The following is a 20,504-nucleotide window of genomic DNA, read 5'->3' on the forward strand; positions in this document are numbered from 1 at the left end:
ACCCGCAGTAGGAAAACCGGTATTTCTAAAGTGAACAAAAAGTGAGTAGCTTTGCATGTGCAGTTGCGGGGGATAATCTGGAGATTCTTGCACGGCGGACGGGGGAATATGGAGCTTATACCAAAGGATACTACGATAATGATCATATGATCATAATGATCTCCATGGCGATACCCGTTCTTCTGAAGAGAAACATTGAGCGAAGAAGAGCCGGAGAGCAAAAGAGAGAGAGAGAGAAAGTTTAAGCGAAACAAAATGGGGGGCTGGTAAGTCGGTACACTGGGAGCATCAAAGAGCATCGGGCACAAAAGGCCCGACAAGCGCCCGTTGACTCCATCTCCGCACGCTGAGAGTTGGAGAGAAATCCCATCAGAAATAAACAAACTCCCCATTTCCTTAGCGCCATAAATGCGCGTGCCGTTGCGTTGTAGCGCGAACTTCATCCGATGCTATAAATGCAGGAAACTGGTAGTGGCACTGTTTAGTTCTTTGGCAGCCGACCACGCGAGCGGTCGAGCTTTGGCATCTTTGGCGTGTTGTGCAATCGACCACACCGTAGGACGACAACGGTGGACGTTGGCGTTTGGTGCTCTTACCTGTCGTCGCTGCTACTACGGCCAACGTTGACGTGCGTGTGGCCAAGGAAGGGCTGCTTGGTGCTAGTTTTGTGCGAGTTTTTGTGTGTCAAAATTAAAAGAAAAAAAAAAAACTACTTCTACCACCGTATCAAGACCATAGACATTGACACCAAACCGTTATCTCAGCTTGTGTGTGCCGTGTCGGGGACCTCGCAACCCTTCGGTGTCACGATCGTCTAATGCCCAGCGGGCGGTAGTCGTATCTCCTGTCCACGGAGCTCCCACATAGCGCGAAAGGAAAGTGGTTGTGGTGCACACGGTCCTTCGTCGCCATCTACATCCTGCCATTGTGGTGGAGAAATTTCGTTAGCCTCCCGTGGGGACGTTATCGAGCCAAGGTGACACACGCACATACACACAGTGAAGAGAGGTTTATAAGACGATCGTTCGTTGATCGAACACGGTTTTTGGAGCAACCTGTCCTGGTGCGTTTCCTGTCGGTCTGTTCCAGTTGATTCGGTGAAGTGCTGCGACGATTCGTGACCGGGTGGTAACCAACCGTACACCTTATTCCGGAGGACAGTAAAACCCCTCGAGCTCCAAATGACTAGCAACACGATGCAGACGGTGATCAAGTATGTATCCCTTCATCCATCCATCCATTCAAATTTCTCTTTATTGTACTTTTAATATTGTCTGACGACTCGTAATCGATCATGTGAAAAATGGTTGTACGATGAACCATCGCTTGGTGGCGTCAAAAGTATGCTAATCAAATGCAAACCGGTCACTCGGCAACCCCGACGACTACGGCATCCGTCAGCGGTCAACGGGAAGGCTTTCCGTGGGCCCGTCCGGCCGCGGGTATGGGTGTGTGTGTGTGTGTGTGTGTGTGTTTGTTGGCAAATGCATGTGCCTCAAACGCAACGAAGCGAATTATAATTCTGTGCACGGCAGCACCACGCGATGCACCTTCCCCGGAAGGGACGGTACACACAATCACTCCCTTTGCCGGCCTAACCCCTTCGTCAGGGTTCCGAAACTTCCGATCGTTTGTTCGAGCAGTTTGTTAGTGAAAGTAAACTAGGAGTTAGTTGAAGGAAAGTAGATGAAAGAGGCAAAACTAAAAGTACACGCACATCCTAACCTACCCTTCGGAAGTGGCAATGGCATGTGAGTGGAATGATAAAAACGCACTTTAAAGCGATCAATTCGACCGATGGTTTCGAGCGTCGATTTTGCCGATGCCCGAAACGATTATTACGAAACGGTCGGCGGGAAAGGCTTTCACTGCACGCGAGTATTACACTGGCCAACCGTCGGTTGCCATTTTCCGCAAACCCAACCCCGCGCTAGTGTGCTTTGACACGACTTTATTGTACCGTTCAATTTTTCCTCCCAACGGGCCAACATCTCCAGGATTGTTAAGTGGTTTGTTGTAGTTATAAACTTCCCCCTAGCCATTGCCCCCACTGTGTCGATGGCTAGCGGATTTGTTTGGCCATTTATGAACAGAAGAAATGTTTTATGGTGCGTAATGAAATAGAAAACGACGGCAGCAATCCAAGACATATCGATGTAGATCTTGAAATAATTACCAGTAAATGGATGGATCATTTTTAAGTGTTTTAGCGAATTTATGCGAATCAAGTTGAATGTTTTTAAAATGTTTACTGAGGAACAAATATATCCGAACGCATGGATTTTGTTTAAAAACAGATCAATTCTTGTACGTCGTACCTTGCTCGAGAAAATTATAACCAGTGTTGTTGTGTAGTAATAACAAAGTATAAGATTACTTGTTCGCAAGTATTATAGATAAAGCTTTTTTTGTTTGCATACTTCATACGTAACGTCATTTCGGAGATGGTTTTTGGTACGCATGACCGCTGTTTTGTAATACCAATGGTCACTGCTCGGTCATTAACCGGTTTTTAACCTTTTTCGGAGGTACGAGATCGTTTATCCGCGCATCTCCAATGGGACGTGAGTGGCATTCGTCATTCCGTGCTGCATGATCGGATACAGAGTCGGCGTATTCTCCGTATTTCATTTCAAATAAATTCCTAATAAATCAAAGCCACAATTATTCACTCCGGTAGAATATATTTGCGACCGATGTCTACCGCGTTTGATTATGGCGAGATGTTGATGTCAAGTAATTAGCTCCTTTAAACGGTACGCTTGAGAAATCCCGGTGTAAATGCCTTGTAGGGCAATCGGAAATCCATAACCGGTTCCAAGCGTCCGTCCACCTCTGGCACTGATTTGCTCGCGGTCTTGCTTTCTGTCTAGAAAAATCACAAGTTGTTGAGCTCAACAACAACAACAACAAAGACATTTGACATTCTCCGGGTGAGCTGATATAATTATTGAGACACTTGATGATCAATTCCACTACGAGGTTTTGCTCCACGAAGGTTCGACCTCCTTCGCCAAGTCCAACATGGGCGCATCCCCAACACTGTACGATCCCCTCTGCGTTTTATCATATCCATGTGGAAACTATGGGTTGGGTGAGTGTTTTGGATAAATAAAAAAGCCGGCATATAACCGGTATCATTGACCATCTTGACTGGTTTGGATGGGACTGTTAAGGGAAACCCACTATCAGTCCATGATGCTGGCGGAGTGCAGATCGAAGAGATTTTATAAACTTCAGAAAAAAGGCCAGAATGCTAACCGGTTCCCATTGGGTGTTCGCAGTTTAGGATTGCATTTTGGGAGAAAAATCCCATTGGTCAAATATAGCTACGGACCGGTTCCTAACCCGTAACCGTCGAGAAAACGGAGGATCTGAGAAGAAGCGATCGTAGATTTTGCTGTGGGGTCAGGCGACGTTCCGCTAACGGCAGTATAGGACGAGGTTGGGACGAACTTCAAATGCCGCAAACCTGTTTCTGTGGAATATTTTACACCTGTTTGGAGTACTGTCGAAATCGAACCGATCACCGATGAAGCAACAACTGTGGCCTCGCATCCTCGAGGATGCTGCCATTCGAAAGCTTCCTATGGAAAGTAGGATTCGCTAGAAGTCCGCAGACCAGTTGTCTGTCATTCGAGTACAGTTGCAGCCAAATTTGTTCAATCAAGTTTACCGATCTGTAATGAACGTTAGTTAATGTATTTAATTTCTAAATCAACCCATAATTTACTTTTTACGGAAATTCACCACCTTCACAGTATGGTGATGCTACGCTAAAGGGTGTTTCTGTTGGTTGTTGTGTAAGTTACCACATACTTTATGCCCGCTGAACCCTATAATAAACCGTCTTAAGGCAATCTGCTTCAAGCTTAATTTACGGTTTCCCATAGCTCGTTCGCTGCTTGGAGCGGATTTTCGGTTCCGTTTTGCCCTTTCCGATGCAGCAAAAATGCGTCCGGAAGCGAGCAGAAATATTCGTCATCAAACATTACACAAACGTCCGGAAAATCGTGAAAACACCTACGATTCATGCTCCCTACAAAGCGAAGCCACCCGTCCGCCCAGGAATGTGCATTTGTTTGGTATGGTCTACGCAAACAATGGCAGCAAAGCCGCGAGGAAGAAAGTGTGAACTACCATTACCTAGCGATGGTGCGTTTGCCACGGCGTTTGCCGAATGATTCAAGCATCAGGCCCGTAACTGCAAATGAAGCATTATCTAGTCCGCCACCCGTACACCTTCCTTCCGTTGCACAATCCAACCGCGATAAGCGCCGGTAGCTACTTCCGTTCGGTGCGAACTGTTCAGCGGTCATGTGAAAAATTCCTCCCAACAACCGATTACACGGTTTGCTGAAGGCTGCTCCAAGCTTGCGCATCAAAGTACGATCGTTGGCTGGTGGAAGACTCTAGTCGTGGTGAGTTTTTCCCCGTTGCGTTGGCATTGTGGGCGTGCGGTGGGATCACACCTCTTCCGACGGGGAAAACACCGGGACTTGGGACGATCGATGCGGTTGTTGGCTGGCTGGGAAGAGATGGTAAAACATCCCGCACTGTCGGGGCAACAAACAATCGTCGGAATTTCGAACGACCCGCAGTTCATTGTCACCTTTCGCCAGCGTCTTGTTTATCGTCCGTTGAACTGCAGCACACCACTCTGTTGTAGGCTCACTATCTTTCTGGCCGTTTCTTTACCAGCACAAGTAAACGGCTGCCCCGTTTCCAAAGACATCGCATGGCGCGCAGGAGCGTTTGCGGAAGTGCACACAGAGATCGTGACGATCACGTAACAACCGCGATCTACTTCTTGCAGTCGGTGCATGGCATTGCATCTGCTTCTCTCTTTTCATTGCTTCATCTATTACTGCACCGTTGAGCGACACAAACAAGACCATATCGCGGTGGCTGATAATTACCATAAATTAAATCATGAGTTTGCTGTCATTTCGTTCTCCGCGTGCCATAATAGTGGCCGAAGTGTTACACCGCAAAAGCCACTTCGATGTGACTGTTTCGCGGTCAGCATGTAAAGGGGAACGGGGCAATACGCTGCGTCGGGCTACTAACTCGAAGTTTTCAATAGATTTTCAATGGTTAAAATACTATACACTTAACACACAGCTTCTAATATACGAATGAGAAGCTAAAACCACATTTTTCTTCAATTAAAAAAAAATGTTTGAACCAGGTCTCATCCCACCCATCCAGTATGCTGTCAAAATATCAATGAAAACACTCTTTAAAAATGGTTTGAACTAAGTGGTTTTTTTTAAATAAAATATAATTCAAACAAAAAAATTAAATATGAGAAACTAATTTGAAAATGCTAAAAAAAAGTAAAACAAAACTTTGTTACTCAAGAAAATGGGAATTTGAATGTTTGATTCGTAATTTGAACTGAGTATCGCAAATGTATTTCTCTAGGAGAAGATATTGCCCCCCGTTCCCCTACGAACCATAACCTGACCATAACCGTGGAGGTCAATCCGGAGAATCGCTTTCGACCAAAACCACTCTCGTGGCGATGATCACCGAAAAAGATCATTTATTCGCGGGTTGGAAGGTTTTTCCAAAGACCTGCCGCAATGATGAGGCAAACGTTCAATCAATTTCGGCCGCACAGCGCGGTTCGTTGTATTGCAAGGTTCGCGATGGAATCAAGGCTTTGTGGCTGATGAGCACGCTGGTTCTTTAGGGAGTGCGTCTTTTTTTGTATTTTTAATTTTTCGTTCTCCTCCATTCAGTAACTTCGCCATAATCGTCTTCAGCCTCAGAGAGTGGCGGCTGCTGGTCGCCAGTCGGTATGGCGAACTTTAATTAGCGTGGCGTCCATTACAGTCGCTAATCGGAATGGCCATAAAATCTCTTCTGCTATTACGCGATGAGTTGCGGAATTCAGGCACCGAGACAACTTTGACTCAACTCGGAGCGCCTGGACCAGAAAGTCCCTTCCAAAAGCCGGATAACCAATTTTCCTCCAAGGTCAAAGGACCGATCGCTAAGACGAACGACAAGCAGGTGAAAATATGGGGAAGGTGCTTCACACGGATTGAAGCACATCTTTTATCTTATCAACATGGATAAAGAAAGCAAACGGTGTGTGTTTGTGGGGGCGGCACGGAGATAGATCGGACGGAAACGGAACCCGGTGGCAGCCTCCTGCGCCATACACGACTTTAAGCCATTCCCTTATGCCGATGATGGATGGCGGAAATAATAAATATTGAATTTAACTATTACGTCGAAGTGTTTCGCCGTGAGTTTTCCACGCAGCAGAGCGTGTTCTGGATGTTCCATTTTCGAAAAGTTTCCTCTACCGGAACGGTAACAGGCTAAACAGTAGCCATTGGGTGGACTGAGCAAATTTAGAGAAGCAAATCGCCAATAGTCAAACAACCTCGATCGCACCACCAGGATCGCTGTGGCAAGCATGGGCGCTTCAGCGCACTCCCGAAGCCAAGTAAACGGCGGAAACGGAATACCTTCTCCTATTTTCTTTTGAACCTTCCCGGTACATCACCATTCGACCTGCGGGGCGAACCACAAGCCGAACCGTCGATGATTGATTGAGGAAATGATTAATCTATCGGATTCGACGGTGGGAGAAAAATGTCGCCCGTTTGCTGTGTGTGTGTGTGTGTGTGTGTAAAAGCACATCCTTTTTCCACCTTGTGAAAGTGTTGTGACTCCGGCAAATATTGTCGCAGCCGAGATGTGAGATGGTTTAAAGTCATGAGAAATGGTCACATTCGCATACAGTACAGTTCCAACAAGCGAGCGATAGACGAGTTGGTTCAGTTGCACGTAAACCTAGAAATTTGCGATCCCAACGATTAATGAAAATACATTTTTATTTACCGACGAAAAGAACCTGCTCTCTTTGTTTGTTTGAGGCAAACCAGGTATCAGCTATCGATTAATGCTTCGTTTCATTCTTAAAACGAAAAATGCAAGGGAGGACCGGTGATGTCTTACTTGTCGGCAGGAGTGGCAGTTACTTGCCAATCCTCACAAACTACTACAATGTGTACGTTACACACCCAGTGCTGTGCAGAGCGAGGCAGGCAACACTTCCTTGGTGCGGACTTTGAAACACGCAGTAACATTAGGAACTACCTATTTTGTTCAGCTCTTTATGTTCTCGAGCGCTAAATTTGGTTGCCTCTCGGAAAATCTAAAGCTACCTAACATTATCATGGCGCTACTGAACAACTCCCCCAGTGAACAGCGTGAGCCACTTCGTGACAAGGTCCACTTTTCGGCGGTTGCATTCCGGTGCGCTGTAAATTGCAACACGCCTCGGCACTAGGGAGGTTTCCCAAATGGACCGCTCGCATGACGCTCGCTCATAACAGCAATCGTTATTGGGATGGCACTACGGGAGAAAATGGCAAGAACTGCCGGAACTAACCATCAACATCCTCGAGTGGTCGATTCCATCCGGAATACTGTGCTAGTTGCTGAGAAGTCTGGCCCAAAAGTTGTGGGTCCCCTTTGTGGAACACCGGGGACCGGTGGGGAATACATCCTTTTTTTTTGTTTTTGGAAGGAGTAGACGGCACGCGACGTTATGGCAAAAACCCCGAAGCGGATTAGTAGCGTCAACTTTGTCGGTACGGGCAAGAAGTCCGTTGAAAGATGAAAAAGGTGAAACAAAACAAAAATACCATTAAACCTCCAGGTGACCACTCCTTGACACACTCTGGCGGCACGGCACGAGCCGACCAACAACGGCGAGGATATCGGGTGCGAGTGTTCACGCGATGGGTTCTTGAATTACAACAAGTTAACCCGGCGGCGCGCCCTTCCACATCAGGTCCACCAAATGATGGTGGACGGAGCGTGGAAACGTCCTCCCTGGAATGCATAATAAACCGCTGCACAATGTTCGATGCAGACGGTGTACCAAAGGGAATGAATTAACGTGTCGTGAACCGTTTGCCTATTGTTTATTGTTTGCGCAGTTGACATATAGACAGTTTTTGATCCTTCATATTTGCATTTTTACTTCATCAGGAATGAATCGCAAGCCTTCGGATTCAAATCATTAGGCGACAAGGGAAAGACAATTTATAAATTATTATCGATGCATTTAATTCAAGAACTCATTGCTATGGGAAAGATGAGCACAATAATTGTCTGTCATTTTTATCGCACGATCGTTTCTCGCAGGTAACAGAAGTACTAGGCTTGCGAATTACTCTCTAGTTAAAATGCAATAATTAAGCGTAAGTTTTCGCACCCAACTTGACCTCCAGTAAATGGGGTCAGTTGGGAATCGAAACCCGCGGTGGGTGCTTGCTTGCATTGTTGTACCTGCTGTTATTGTACGGAAAAATCGCCTAAAGACACGGGGGCTTGCCAAGAAATTGTTTCTGATGACAATTATGGTAACGACACAAAATCGAGAGAGAAAAAAACCCCGAGTGTCAAGGCATGTCTACCCTGGGCGCTGACGTAGGTCGGCGTGGCGTCGTAAGACGTACACGCACAGAAAATGAGATTATCCCCGAATGAGGTAATACGTTGCTGTCTGCTTATCACGTGTCTTTTCAATATTTTTTTTGCAAGAATATTTTTAAACTCCGTTTAACCAATCCTATGACACCGTCAAGGGTGGGTGCTGTCTAGCTAGCTAGCACCACGAGCGTCACCAGTTTGAGGTTCATGTGTCGATACTTGACCTTTGCAGAGTTCCTCGATTACCTCATTTGCCAAAGGATATTCGTCGTGACACCGTCATACCGTAGTCACCTCGAGTTTCCTATGTATGGTTGCTTCATTGCATGCAAATTAATTGATGTACCCATCCTTCCGGTTTGATTGACGTTTCGTTTCGCCCAAGGTCCTCTTAAGTATCTGGTTGCACCTTGGCCTAGGGCTCACGTGGAAGTGGAGTCGATGCACCGGCACCGCTGCAGAGATTGGTAGGTGGAGATAAGAAAATATAATCCACGCGCTTTCGAAGCCTATCAACTGACTGGAGAAACAATTTGTATGTTATCCAGCCTGGACCAACGGGATGGAGCGTTGGTTTAGCAAAACAGTTGTTGTAACATCGTAGCTATAACGCTAACCGCAATGGGCCGACGCTAACTAGTTTCTAACTCGGAGGTTCCGAGCCGGTCGGTGTAAAGCCTTTAGTAGTAACCGTTTCCTTGGACGCACATATGCGCGGCATTGCCCTCGGATGCACATCAAGTTCAAGGCGAGTGTGCAGTGTACTACTATCGCACACAACAGCAACGCTCACCGGCGAGTTCCCTCTAGAAATCGTCTGATTATTTCTGACGCCACCGTGTGACGTCCGCCGGTCGAGAGCAATCCAAAAGAAGATGGCGGTCAAGTGCGGCAATGGTGGGAGTTGGAGTTGGGCACGGTGTGGAGTTTGCTTGCACGGGCACAAGTGCGCGCGATACAAATTCTTATCTGAGAGCCTGTCGAATGTGCGCCGCCAGCGTTCGGAGCCCATCTCGTACAACTTACGGATGTTACAGTGTGAAATCTGATGCGCCACTGAGTAGTCGTTGCTGGAATTGCGCCGAGAATTGAAAAAAAAGACAGTTTTCTTGTTGGCTGTGTTCTAAGATAAATTGTTTGGCACGCCCGTGCCCAGTGTATTTGCGTGAGAATTCTTCAATTTACTTCTGCGACCCGCGAACATCCTCGTTAGTACGGACGGGGTCAACGCGTCCGTGTCCGAGTTGACACCGAGAGACCGACTGTGTGTACGTTGTTTGCATTGCAAACTGATCGATTTATGTCGCTTGCCGACCTGACTCGTTTGCCCCTGTAACTAGTGGAAAGTGAACCCCGTGTGCTGTGGTGGTGGTTTGATGTACTAATGATTTACTCAATCACCGAAGGTCAGTCGAGGCCGTTGTCGAGCTCGTTGGGCTCGGTAACTGTGACCAAAGCCCCCGCTGGCGCGCAGTAGTACGCGCCCGGACTGTCAAACGGTACAAATTGGCACAGATAACCTCCGCTCGTGACCTCCGCACGAGCCATACGGTGTGACCAACCGCCCGGCGATGGCTGCAAGGCGGCCCTTGACCAAGAAGTAACCCGTGACGGTTTCGCATTGAAATGCCCGCTCGACTTCAACAGACCTGCGATGACGTGCAGAACAGCGCGCACGTACAATGTGTTGTGCAAACCGCAACGGCGTAAGCTCTCTTGCCAGCAAATGCAAAATGTGCGCGACGAAAAAGTCACTCGAGAAAGCGTCCCCGTGCAGTGGTTGGGCCCCGCGGTGTGCGGAACGAAGCGGTTTCAATTAGTGAACCACATTATGAACGATAATAAATCTCCACCATTACAGCCGAGATCGATGCGACGGTTTTACGGTGATGCAAAGCGAACGAACGCCGATGGCCCTGGTGGGCGTCACGCTGCATCTCACAAGAAGTCGACTGAGGGACAATAAGCCGCGAGTTGGTGCAATTTTCATCAATAATCGTAAAAGGACGCACGCTATTGGGGTGTCCTTCGATACGGAGCGTAGGAGTTTAGGGAAAATCTCTACACAGTTGTGCCGGGTATCTTTGCCCTTTACCGGAATTAGAATCCCCATCATGTCATGGCGATAGGATAGCCATTATAGTTTGGTGAAGATATTTCTGGAATCGGGAAAAACCATCTATATAGAGGCGTGGACGAAATGACCCTTCAAGAATAGATTTCGAACGTTGTTTATTTTGTCCCAAGAAGAGTGAATCTGGGAGGGTTGTTTTTTATTTGTTGACTTACAGATCACGAAGCTAAATATTTCCAATCTCAAACCCGATGATAAAAGCCTGACCTCCTCCTCTCACCATCGGTTGCTAGCCAAAACAAAACATGCCACCTTTCGAACAGGTAATGGTGGAAAGATTTGTGTTTTTTTTTTCTCCCTGTTTCATTGTGTTATGCGAGAAACGATCACCAAAGATGGCGTTACCTGACCCCGCCTAAAGGTCTAACCCTCGCCAGCTGTTACATGCGTTCCTAGTAGGGACGTTTGAAAAATGGGGAGGGAATCGTAATCGTCGCTGGCATTTCTATGGAAATCGATTTTCGCCAAGATCTCTTTCTCTCTCCATGGCTTCCTCCTTCCTATTTACCTCCTCATCATTCTCCCCGGATCAGTCGATCGATGGTCCAGGATAGGTTAAGGTGGTCTACTACCACGGCTCGCGCATACCTCGCTGACTATGTTGCCGTAACCGGTTCAAAAGCCAACAACACGATCGGAAGAGTAAAGTAAACAACGAGCGAAGGTTTGCCGCAGGAAATGTGTGAAGCCGTTGCGTAACCTGCTTTGCGGAACTAGCCGACCGAGATATGAACGTCCGGGACAGCTGACGTGTCCGTTTGATTGCTGTACGGTGGGGCGTCCCATGGAAGGACCGAGCTGTCCGAGCCATAGCCGTTCAATTTGGATACGAACAATCGCCTTTGGCTGGGCAACGATTGTGGATTTTCCTACCCGTTCCCCGGCGGGGGATTTTCTTTGTCTCGCGTGTGAAGTGGAAGTAGAAAGGAAGGGGGTGGGTACTTGTGTGAAAATTATTAAATGGTCCGTTTTCCCCTCTGCACAATAAATGAGCAATCGGACAAACCACTCTATTTGAACGGCGGAGGGCATGCTCTACATGGCACACTAAATGGCAATTTCACGGCTGGACGGTGGCCCGAGTGGAGTACAGCATGAAGCAAATGACCACCGGGTCCATCGGTGATTCGGTTACACAACCAAATTATTTTTAATAGTGGCTTTTGAACTTTTGGCGATTCAAGCATGTTTACGGTGTTGATCTCATTGGAAATTAAAGGTTTCTGCGGATAGAAAATTGTAGGTAAAATTGGTAGGAACATCGCTATACAAATAGCCATTCGCTCTGTGACATTTTACTCACTAAATAACGTGAATATATGACAGTATTGTGTCATAATAAGAAGCGAAGGGCTGTTCACTGGAATGGAGTTTGCCTTCGCCGCACCGTAGTATGAAATCAAAGCCGCTGTGAGATGCAAACGTTTCGAATTCCTGTGCCATCCACTTGAACGAGTGCACATGCGACGAACTCGGTAGCGCAATACGCAACCGTGCATAAAGTCTAACACGCGGCTTCTAAACCAGCAGTTTTGTTCCCCTTTCGGCGGAGGTTGTCGAGCGTTCGTCACATGTTATGACACATCGGCTCAGGTTTGTTTACCCGGTCACATGAAACGATTTGTTTCTATGGCAAACAAGCCCGCAAACAGCTTCCTGGTGGCACAGCCACCTAATAACACTTGGCCGATCGGTGTAGTTATTTGCTGATTTCCTTCATGTAAGCACCCCGTTCGGCATGACGTTCGTTCGCCTCAGAGACACATGACCGTTGAAGGGAACGAGTCAGGCCGTGGTCATTACAAAAAATGGCACATAAGGAATAGTCGCGTCCAAAGGATGGTGGGGGATGGGGGGGAAATGGCTAATAACATCCTCCCGGCGAGTGCAGTCAAACCCAAGCATGTTGGACTCCTGCCACATCGCTTGGCCACAAGTTGACAGTTTCCTGCGAGCGACCGGTCCCCGGCGGCCAGGTAACGGTTTTGTGCCGATCGGTTTTTACGAGCGGCCACAGCGATGACGGCCATTTTGGAGCTGTCATTAATGATCGAGTCCCATGCGTGGCTCGGGTTGGTGCGCTGTGTGCCACATAATAACAAATACTTTCCCATTTTTGCCCCGGCAATCATTACCATCTATCAACCGGGGAGGGAATTCAAAACCCTCAGGTCACTACCCACCCTTACCTAGCACCCTTCTCCATCGGCCCCCATGGGGAGCCGAAATTCGGGATGCAATCAAGCGGCGACAGTAGAATCAAGAAACATCGACTGAGAATATCGATGCAGGTCATTAACCCTTTAAGGCGCGCAATGTTAAAATTCGCGAGTCTACAATCTATTTGATGAAACAGTTGAGATTTAAGAATACAATATGAATTGGAAAACTCCGACATGTTGTATTTAGTGCAATTTGTCGTAACGCAATATCATTTTTTTAATGACCCTAGCCAATCTTTATTTCAAAAATTTTCGAACAATATTTTTTACAATATTAACTCGTACGATATTCATACAGCACGGGATGTTTTATAAAGTAATAGTTTTATTTCACTTAAAACCGTTGGGCTTATTGCCTAAGCAACCTTTTGATCAAGTTGGTCTTTGGACAATCAAGTTGGTTGGACACAATATTACAAAGCAAAACATACCTGATTCAAAACCCTAAAATCTGGGGATTTAATTCCTTGAAACACTGTTTTAACCCGCAAATATCCCGAAATAAGAATATGAAAGAAATTTAAAGTGGTAAATAGTACTAGTTTTTTCAGCTTTTGAGCAAATATTTCTTGCAATTACAGTCTATTAAGTTACTATATTTCTTTCAAAACAATCGATGTGCTCTTTTTTCAATATAAATATACAAAATTAACTAGGAGCGCTAGAATGAAGTATGGTTTAAAATACAATCTTGTGCCTTTAAGGGTTAACAGAAACCGAATCAGAGATTTGTTAACGCTGGCAATCATTTGGATCTTTTTGGGGTCAACCACTTCCTTTATGCGCGGTTTTTGTGCGTCTTCCGAACCGTTATACTGCGGTGGTGGAGTTTCTTGAATTTTATTTCCACCACAATTCTACCCGATTAATGCAAAAACCTGTTCTTGAGATGGAGATACCCTCGCCATATGGTAATTTGTAACGTTTGGATATACACTTTGCATTACCCCACTGCAGTGGGTCTGTCCACTTGTGTGTAAGTTGTCGTTTGGAAATTAATGAGATGGTTGGATTAAATGAATTTAACTAATTATACCCTTAAACATCAGTGAAAAAGAGTTTCGGGTGACCCGTTGAAACATTTCAAAATTGTACCTCATTTTACCATTCCATTCATGCATGCAATTCAAAGTAGAAAACTTTTGACGCTTGGTTAGGAATAGCGTAGCTACCGATATTCGTGATAACCGACACTAGTGGCCCACGCTTCCGGCGTTCGGCGATCGCTCTACGTGCGCACCAGATGCGTATGATGGTCATTGACGAACTGCGCCGTGCGCGCAACTCTATTTTCGACCAAGACGATGTCCCGATCGTCTACGAACGGTTCAGCAGCAATAAGTAAGTTGACAGTCAAAACACCCATAAACTATTAGGCTAAGCGTCTGTTCCAGCATGACGACGTACGTGTGTCTGATGCTATAATACTCTATAATAAAACTTGACCACGAAACAGGTGACCGGCGGCTATACATATCGTAATCTTCGTGGCGAAGAATCCGCCGGCGGTCTTGAATGATCAGCGACGATCGTTCAACTGTGTTGGCAGACTGGCTGGATCCTGGTAGCCGCATGGGCGTGTTTACTTTTCCGGTTGTCAAACAAATAATACCAACATACACACTTTTACCCTTCGCTGCTGCGATGAGGAAAATACCAAAAAAAAGCACCAACGCAAGTGGTCACTGCCGTCAGAGACGTACTCGGCCAAATATGTTTTTCCGCTCGAAAATAATGCTGAAATATGGATTCCAATTAAAAACCCCACAAATTCCTCCCCCGTGTACTGACATTTTTTTGTATTTTTACCTTCAAAAATGCTGACCGTTCGTGCGTGGGTTTAAAATTGTTTTATTTAAATATAATTCTTGACCTCGTGGTGCTAACAGTTTCACTAGCTGACAAAAAGTAAAAACGTGTTTGGCTCTGACCACGAAACTTTCACTCTCTCTCCCACCAAAGCGGTGAAAACAGTAAACTGAAGCAAACAACGGTGAGCGTTAGGCACCGTCAGCACCCGGCAGTTGCTTTGCCATTCCCGGCCACTGCTAGACCTTGTAGTCCAGAGGTCAGCAAAGTGTATCATAATTACCGACTGATCTAATTGTGCTGGCAGATCGCCTGCACTGTACACTCCACACCTCATCAGCTTCCATCCTGTTGCCGGTCTAAAAATGGTTTTTACTAGCTGACATAAGCACAGCGTCATTGATTGCTATAATTGGTGTAATCTTTTGCTTTTTTTTATTTTTTTTTTTATTTTAATGTTTTCCGATTTTGAGTTCCACTAATGTGTGTTATCTCCTCTCTTCCACAGAAATCCCAGCTGGTGGCGTCGCCGAACCGCGCTAGAAAAGGTTCTTACGCTTATCAGCGTCGTGTGCGGAGTAGCCGTAGTGGCGTTAATCATATCGCTGCTCACGGTCGTCTTGACGGACAGAATACAGGGTGAGTAAACATCACGCATGAAATTACGTATTTTTAGTTTTTAATACACCGTTTCCAATAGAACCTCATACTCTTCATGCACGTTCTACAAATTTTTGAAATAATAAACTGCACTTAAACAAGTAATTGATTTGATTACTTTGGTTCGATGCTTATCTTTAAGCAGGGATGCAAATATAATGGAGTTGAGATGTAAGCACCCATACGTTTAGTTAAAAAAATTTAAAATCAAAGAATTGGGAGCGGTATTTTGTATGAAATAATTACAGGATACAGTATAATTTACTTATCGATGAAATCTATTTGTATTGTAGTAGTCCTAGACTGTTCAAAATAGGAGATTGTGATCCTACAGGGAGATGGAACAATCAATAGAAACACAATGGTTATTTACAAGATGTCATAACGCTATGCATTGAACAAATATACGGCTAGGATTATGCTAGACAACGATCAATAGGCCGCTTTGTCCCTACACTACGACGTCGATTATTAGAATCGCGTTCAACTTATTAAACGAATTCTAGATCGATAAAACTGTTTTTAGAGCAACTTTAAATCTGAATAACCTTAATTAACAAATTCCAACATTTTAGAAACCAAATATAAAATTATTAATTTACAAATGTTGGGAAAAAACATAGTTTTGAGTAGTTTTTCCTCCACTACTGATTTCTAGCACTATTGTATAACGGATGTGAATTTTATTATCCTCGAACCTCCCGGACTCGAAAATCCTAGATAAATCCTGTTCTACTGTATCTTGGACGAACTCATTTTAAAACGATAACTGTCTAGAAATGGCCATTAACCAGTGTCCAGCCAACTCATTAAGGCACCTAAAACTGAGTGAAATTTCTTAAAGCTTTGTTTGCTTAAATTTATGACTCTGAATAATTTTCCTTCACGTATGATTCAGAACCTTTGCAAATCAAAAGATTGTTACAAAGGCAAGGTACACAAGAAACCAGTAAACAACCCATCCCAATATGTCAGCAATACCGGAACAATCCACTACGGGGCGGAGAACGTAGTCCTCGGAAACCGGTAAATTTAGGTTTTGAGGTTAATCGTTCCATTCGCAAATCCTACTCCGTTTACTTACTCTCTGCCGACAGGCGGTACGTGATCGGTCTGCACGTTGCTCTTAACGATCCTACGTTGTTTGGGGAAACATTGTTCGGGCCGTTGACACACTGCCTCCCTGGGGAAATGCTAAGTGAACGGCTCATGAGGAACAACTCGTTAGCACTTCCGCCGAAAAGGGCATATAAATTGTTGTACAAACAACTCCGATCCCATGAAACCCGATGATTGTATTTGCGTGCTGAATAACATTTTCTTTTCTTCATTTAATTCCATCGCAGGTGAAAGTAGTCCATCTCCAGCCCAGCCCCTTACTAGTGGCAGGCGTGGTAAGGCTCTGTCGCAGCATCCCAACGCCTACAATGGAGTTTCGGACAAGAACGCCGAGAACGTTTGCCTCACCCCTGGGTGTATCCATTCGGGTTAGTACTCTGCGCAATGCCAGCAATGCAAACAACGAACAAAGTAGTTCAACTAAATATTTATTTAAATATAACACTCGATATTTCATTGGAAATAAAAAGCTAATCTTTCCAATGCTTACTGGCTATTTCTGCAGCTTCGAAGGCCCTGGAGCAGATGGACCCGGAGGTAGAACCGTGCGATGATTTCTACAACTACGCCTGCGGTCGGTTCCTGAAAGAAACGATCATCCCGGACGAGAAGGTGTCGGTGAACACGTTCTCCGTCATTGGCGATCGTTTACAGCAGCAACTGCGATCGCTAGTTAGCGATGAGATATCCGAGACGGAAGCTACACCGTTCAAGCTTGCCAAGAACTTGTACAAGCTGTGCATGAACAAAAGTATGTTAATGTGCAAGGGTGTTTTGACGCTTACAGTAAAATTTAATCTTTTTTCTTTGCAGCTCGTATCGAGGAGAAAGGCATTGAACCCCTGCTGTCCATTCTGGATACTCTCGGTGGATGGCCGGTCCTCAAGGGAGATAGCTGGGACCTGGATTCGTCCTGGTCGTGGGTGAAATCTGTTAAAGATTTCCGCAACAACGGATATAGTACGGATTACTTCTTTGATTTCTCGATCGGCAGCGACCTGAAGAACTCAACTCGTCGTATCATTGATGTAAGTGACAAAAAATTAATATTAAAGTAAGTTACAAATCTGATGTGTCCGATAGTTAATTGAAAAATTTTCTTGTTTTCACAGACCGATCAAGCGTCGTTGGGTATTAGCCGCGAGTATTTAGTAAAGGGTATGGAAAATCCTATCGTATCCGCCTACTACGAGTACATGGTCGATATGGCCGTACTGCTGGGTGCAGATGAGGCACGTGCTAAGCGAGAGCTGCTCGATTCCCTGAACTTCGAGATGGCGCTGGCCAACATTTCGCTACCGAATGAGAAGCGACGCAACGCTACCGCCCTTTACAACCCCATGACGGTCAAGGAGTTCCAGCAGCGTTATCCCTACACCGACTGGGTCGAATACTTCAATGAAATACTGAAAGACACCGGTATCGTGATTGACGAGAACGAAGTTATCATTGTTAGCGTTCCGACGTTCATGGAGAAGCTTGGTCCACTGCTCCAGAATACCCCCAAGCGGGTGATGGCCAACTACGTGATGTGGCGCATTAGCGGGTTCTCGTCCTTCTTCCTCACGGAAAAGCTACGCAAACGACAGTTGCAGTACAGCACGGCAATCAGTGGAAAGCAAGAGCAGGAACCACGGTGGAAGGAGTGTGTAGAGATCACAGCCGGCAGTCTTCCAATTTCGGTCGGTGCGTTGTACATCCGCAAGTACTTCCGGGAGGATTCGAAGCGTGCCGCCCTCGATATGGTGAACGACATCAAAAGTGTGTTTGTGGGCATCCTCAAGAAGGTCGACTGGATGGATGAGGTAACGCGCGTATCGGCGCTGGAGAAGGTTTCTACCATGGCTACCCACATTGGTTACCCGGATGAGCTCATGGACGATGGCAAGATCGCTGATTACTACAAGAATCTCGAGTTCCAGCGAAACAGCACCTACCTTAACACCATTCTCTATATGAACAAATTCGGCACGACAAAGGCATTTAAGAAGCTGCGCTTGCCGGTCAACAAGACTGACTGGATCACCCATTCCAGACCAGCCATTGTCAATGCTTTCTACTCTTCGATCGAAAACAGCATCCGTAAGTCAAGGAAAACGAAATCCGTATGCTAAGGGTAGCGTTTGGAGTGAACGAATAATATTAATAGTTTTATTTTTCATGTTTTCGCATTGTAGAGTTCCCGGCCGGTATTCTCCAGGGTCAGTTCTTCTCGTATGATCGTCCGAAGTACTTGAACTACGGTGCGATCGGATTCGTGATCGGACACGAGATCACACACGGCTTCGACGACCAGGGTAGACAGTTTGACAAGAACGGTAACCTCGTCGATTGGTGGCAGGCGGATACTAAGAAGGCGTACCTGGAGAAGGCCCGATGCATCATCGAGCAGTACGGTAACTTCACCGAGCCGAACGTGAAGCTGAACCTGAACGGTATCAACACGCAGGGTGAGAATATTGCCGACAACGGTGGCATAAAGGAAGCGTACTATGCGTACCGTCAGTGGGCCGACAAGAATGGACCGGAAGCGCGCCTACCCGGGTTAGACCTTAGCCCGGAGCAACTATTCTGGCTATCGGCAGCGCAAACCTGGTGTTCCGTGTACCGCCCGGAAACGATGAAGATGCGCATCACCACTGGCGTACATTCGCCTGGCCAGTTCCGAGTGCTCGGTCCGATGAGCAACATGGAGGAGTTCGCCAAGGATTTCAATTGCCCGGTCGGCTCCCCGATGAACCCGGTGCACAAGTGTGAGGTGTGGTAGAGTTGGATGGAATGTGCACAAAACGGTTCTCCTGTGAAAACCGCCACCGGTTCCAAGGTGCAGCAGCCGTTAGCAAACAGAGCGAACAACAAGCCCGGAAACCCCTACCGGGTTCCTTTCGATATTTAATTTATTGAAAACATCGGATACATTTTACGCAGGGTACTACATCCCAATTCTTCAGGGGTGATACATGTTTTTTTAAGAGGGATGAAAAAGAAACTGTTTTAAGCGGTTTTGTTTCGATTTTTTGTTTTTATAGAGTGAGACGGAGCAGTATCTTTCATAGTGTTTAGGGTTTTCCTAAACCCAGGAAAAAGCGTACGTTTGCATTCGACAAAACGAAAGGAGATGTTTACACATTTGCGCAACTTTTTTCTTACCCTGTTTTTAAACGAAACTAACGGGAACAGCAAGGTTTTTTTCGTTATTGTTATGAACAAGCTTTTTGTGTTAGAAGCAGGGAACTAGGAAACTGCTGTAATGTAGGCTTTCATTGAAAGGCGAAAAGTCGTAGGCGGTCGTGTCCTTAATTTTGTTCTCTTCGTTAATTGTAAGTAGTTATAAATACACACATATATAAACATTTTATAAGCCCTTGCGGGGATAATCATTGGATTCTTTCATTTTAACAACAAAACTGTTTTCATCCTACCGATGTAGGAAAAGGTATAAAATATAAACACTATACACGAGGAGAACTACACATCAATGAGTCCTGTGTCTTCTGAAGCAATCTCTAATCTTGCGGGTGAGCTGGGCATACAAAACGCTGAGTGCCTTTGCGATACCGCAAAGCTCCATCCGAAATCGTTCAAAAACGCTCGCCATAACGTATTCATTTTGTACATTTTGTACGAAACATTCGCCAGGCTATTCTTTTATCTTAACACTAAACATGGCTCATGGCTTTGGGACCATGCCCTTTTGAGTGCTGAATTTAAGCGATCATCGGTATGTTGGTAGCTTTGTTGGATATCTTTTGGTTTACGATCATGGACCTCCAGTGTGTTCCGCATTTGGAAATGCCATAATTTTGAATGTATTTTGACGAAGAAAACTTCGTCACCTGTAACCGTAAATTCTTCTTAATGGGTAAAGACAATGAGCAAAGCTAAAAGTTGAGCTCCCAAGTTCAAAGTGATACATTTTGAAATTACCGCAGGTTGTTCGAAATTTGTTTCAATTGCGGAGTTATTATCGCAATATGTAATATCAGACTCCGTTGATTCCGAGAGTTAAGATCCAAGTAGGCTCCTAGGAAAAGTTGTGATTCATTACAGCCTCATCAAGCTGGTCATCAGTAGTGACATGGTAAAGTCACTGAACT

General features: G+C 45.7%; 1 protein-coding gene across 2 annotated transcripts; it reads left to right on the forward strand.

Annotated features, from left to right (window-relative positions):
* The first annotated feature begins 499 nt into the window (after window positions 1-499).
* Window positions 500-19,784, forward strand: LOC131286994 (neprilysin-2-like). Of its 2 annotated transcripts, none has more exons than XM_058316008.1 (7): window positions 500-1,213; window positions 15,137-15,267; window positions 16,635-16,775; window positions 16,913-17,158; window positions 17,221-17,435; window positions 17,520-18,489; window positions 18,585-19,784. In XM_058316008.1, exons 1-7 carry the CDS (start codon window positions 1,182-1,184, stop codon window positions 19,172-19,174), a joined length of 2,325 nt encoding a protein of 774 aa, XP_058171991.1. In that variant the 5' UTR covers window positions 500-1,181; the 3' UTR covers window positions 19,175-19,784. The 2 variants fall into 2 exon arrangements, with proteins under 2 accessions (XP_058171991.1, XP_058171990.1); XM_058316007.1 differs by lacking the exon at window positions 500-1,213 and adding an exon at window positions 14,069-14,160.
* The last annotated feature ends 720 nt before the right edge of the window (window positions 19,785-20,504 follow it).

The sequence above is a fragment of the Anopheles ziemanni genome, chromosome 3 (assembly GCF_943734765.1).
Source record: "Anopheles ziemanni chromosome 3, idAnoZiCoDA_A2_x.2, whole genome shotgun sequence".
Classification (NCBI taxonomy): Eukaryota; Metazoa; Arthropoda; class Insecta; order Diptera; family Culicidae; genus Anopheles; species Anopheles ziemanni.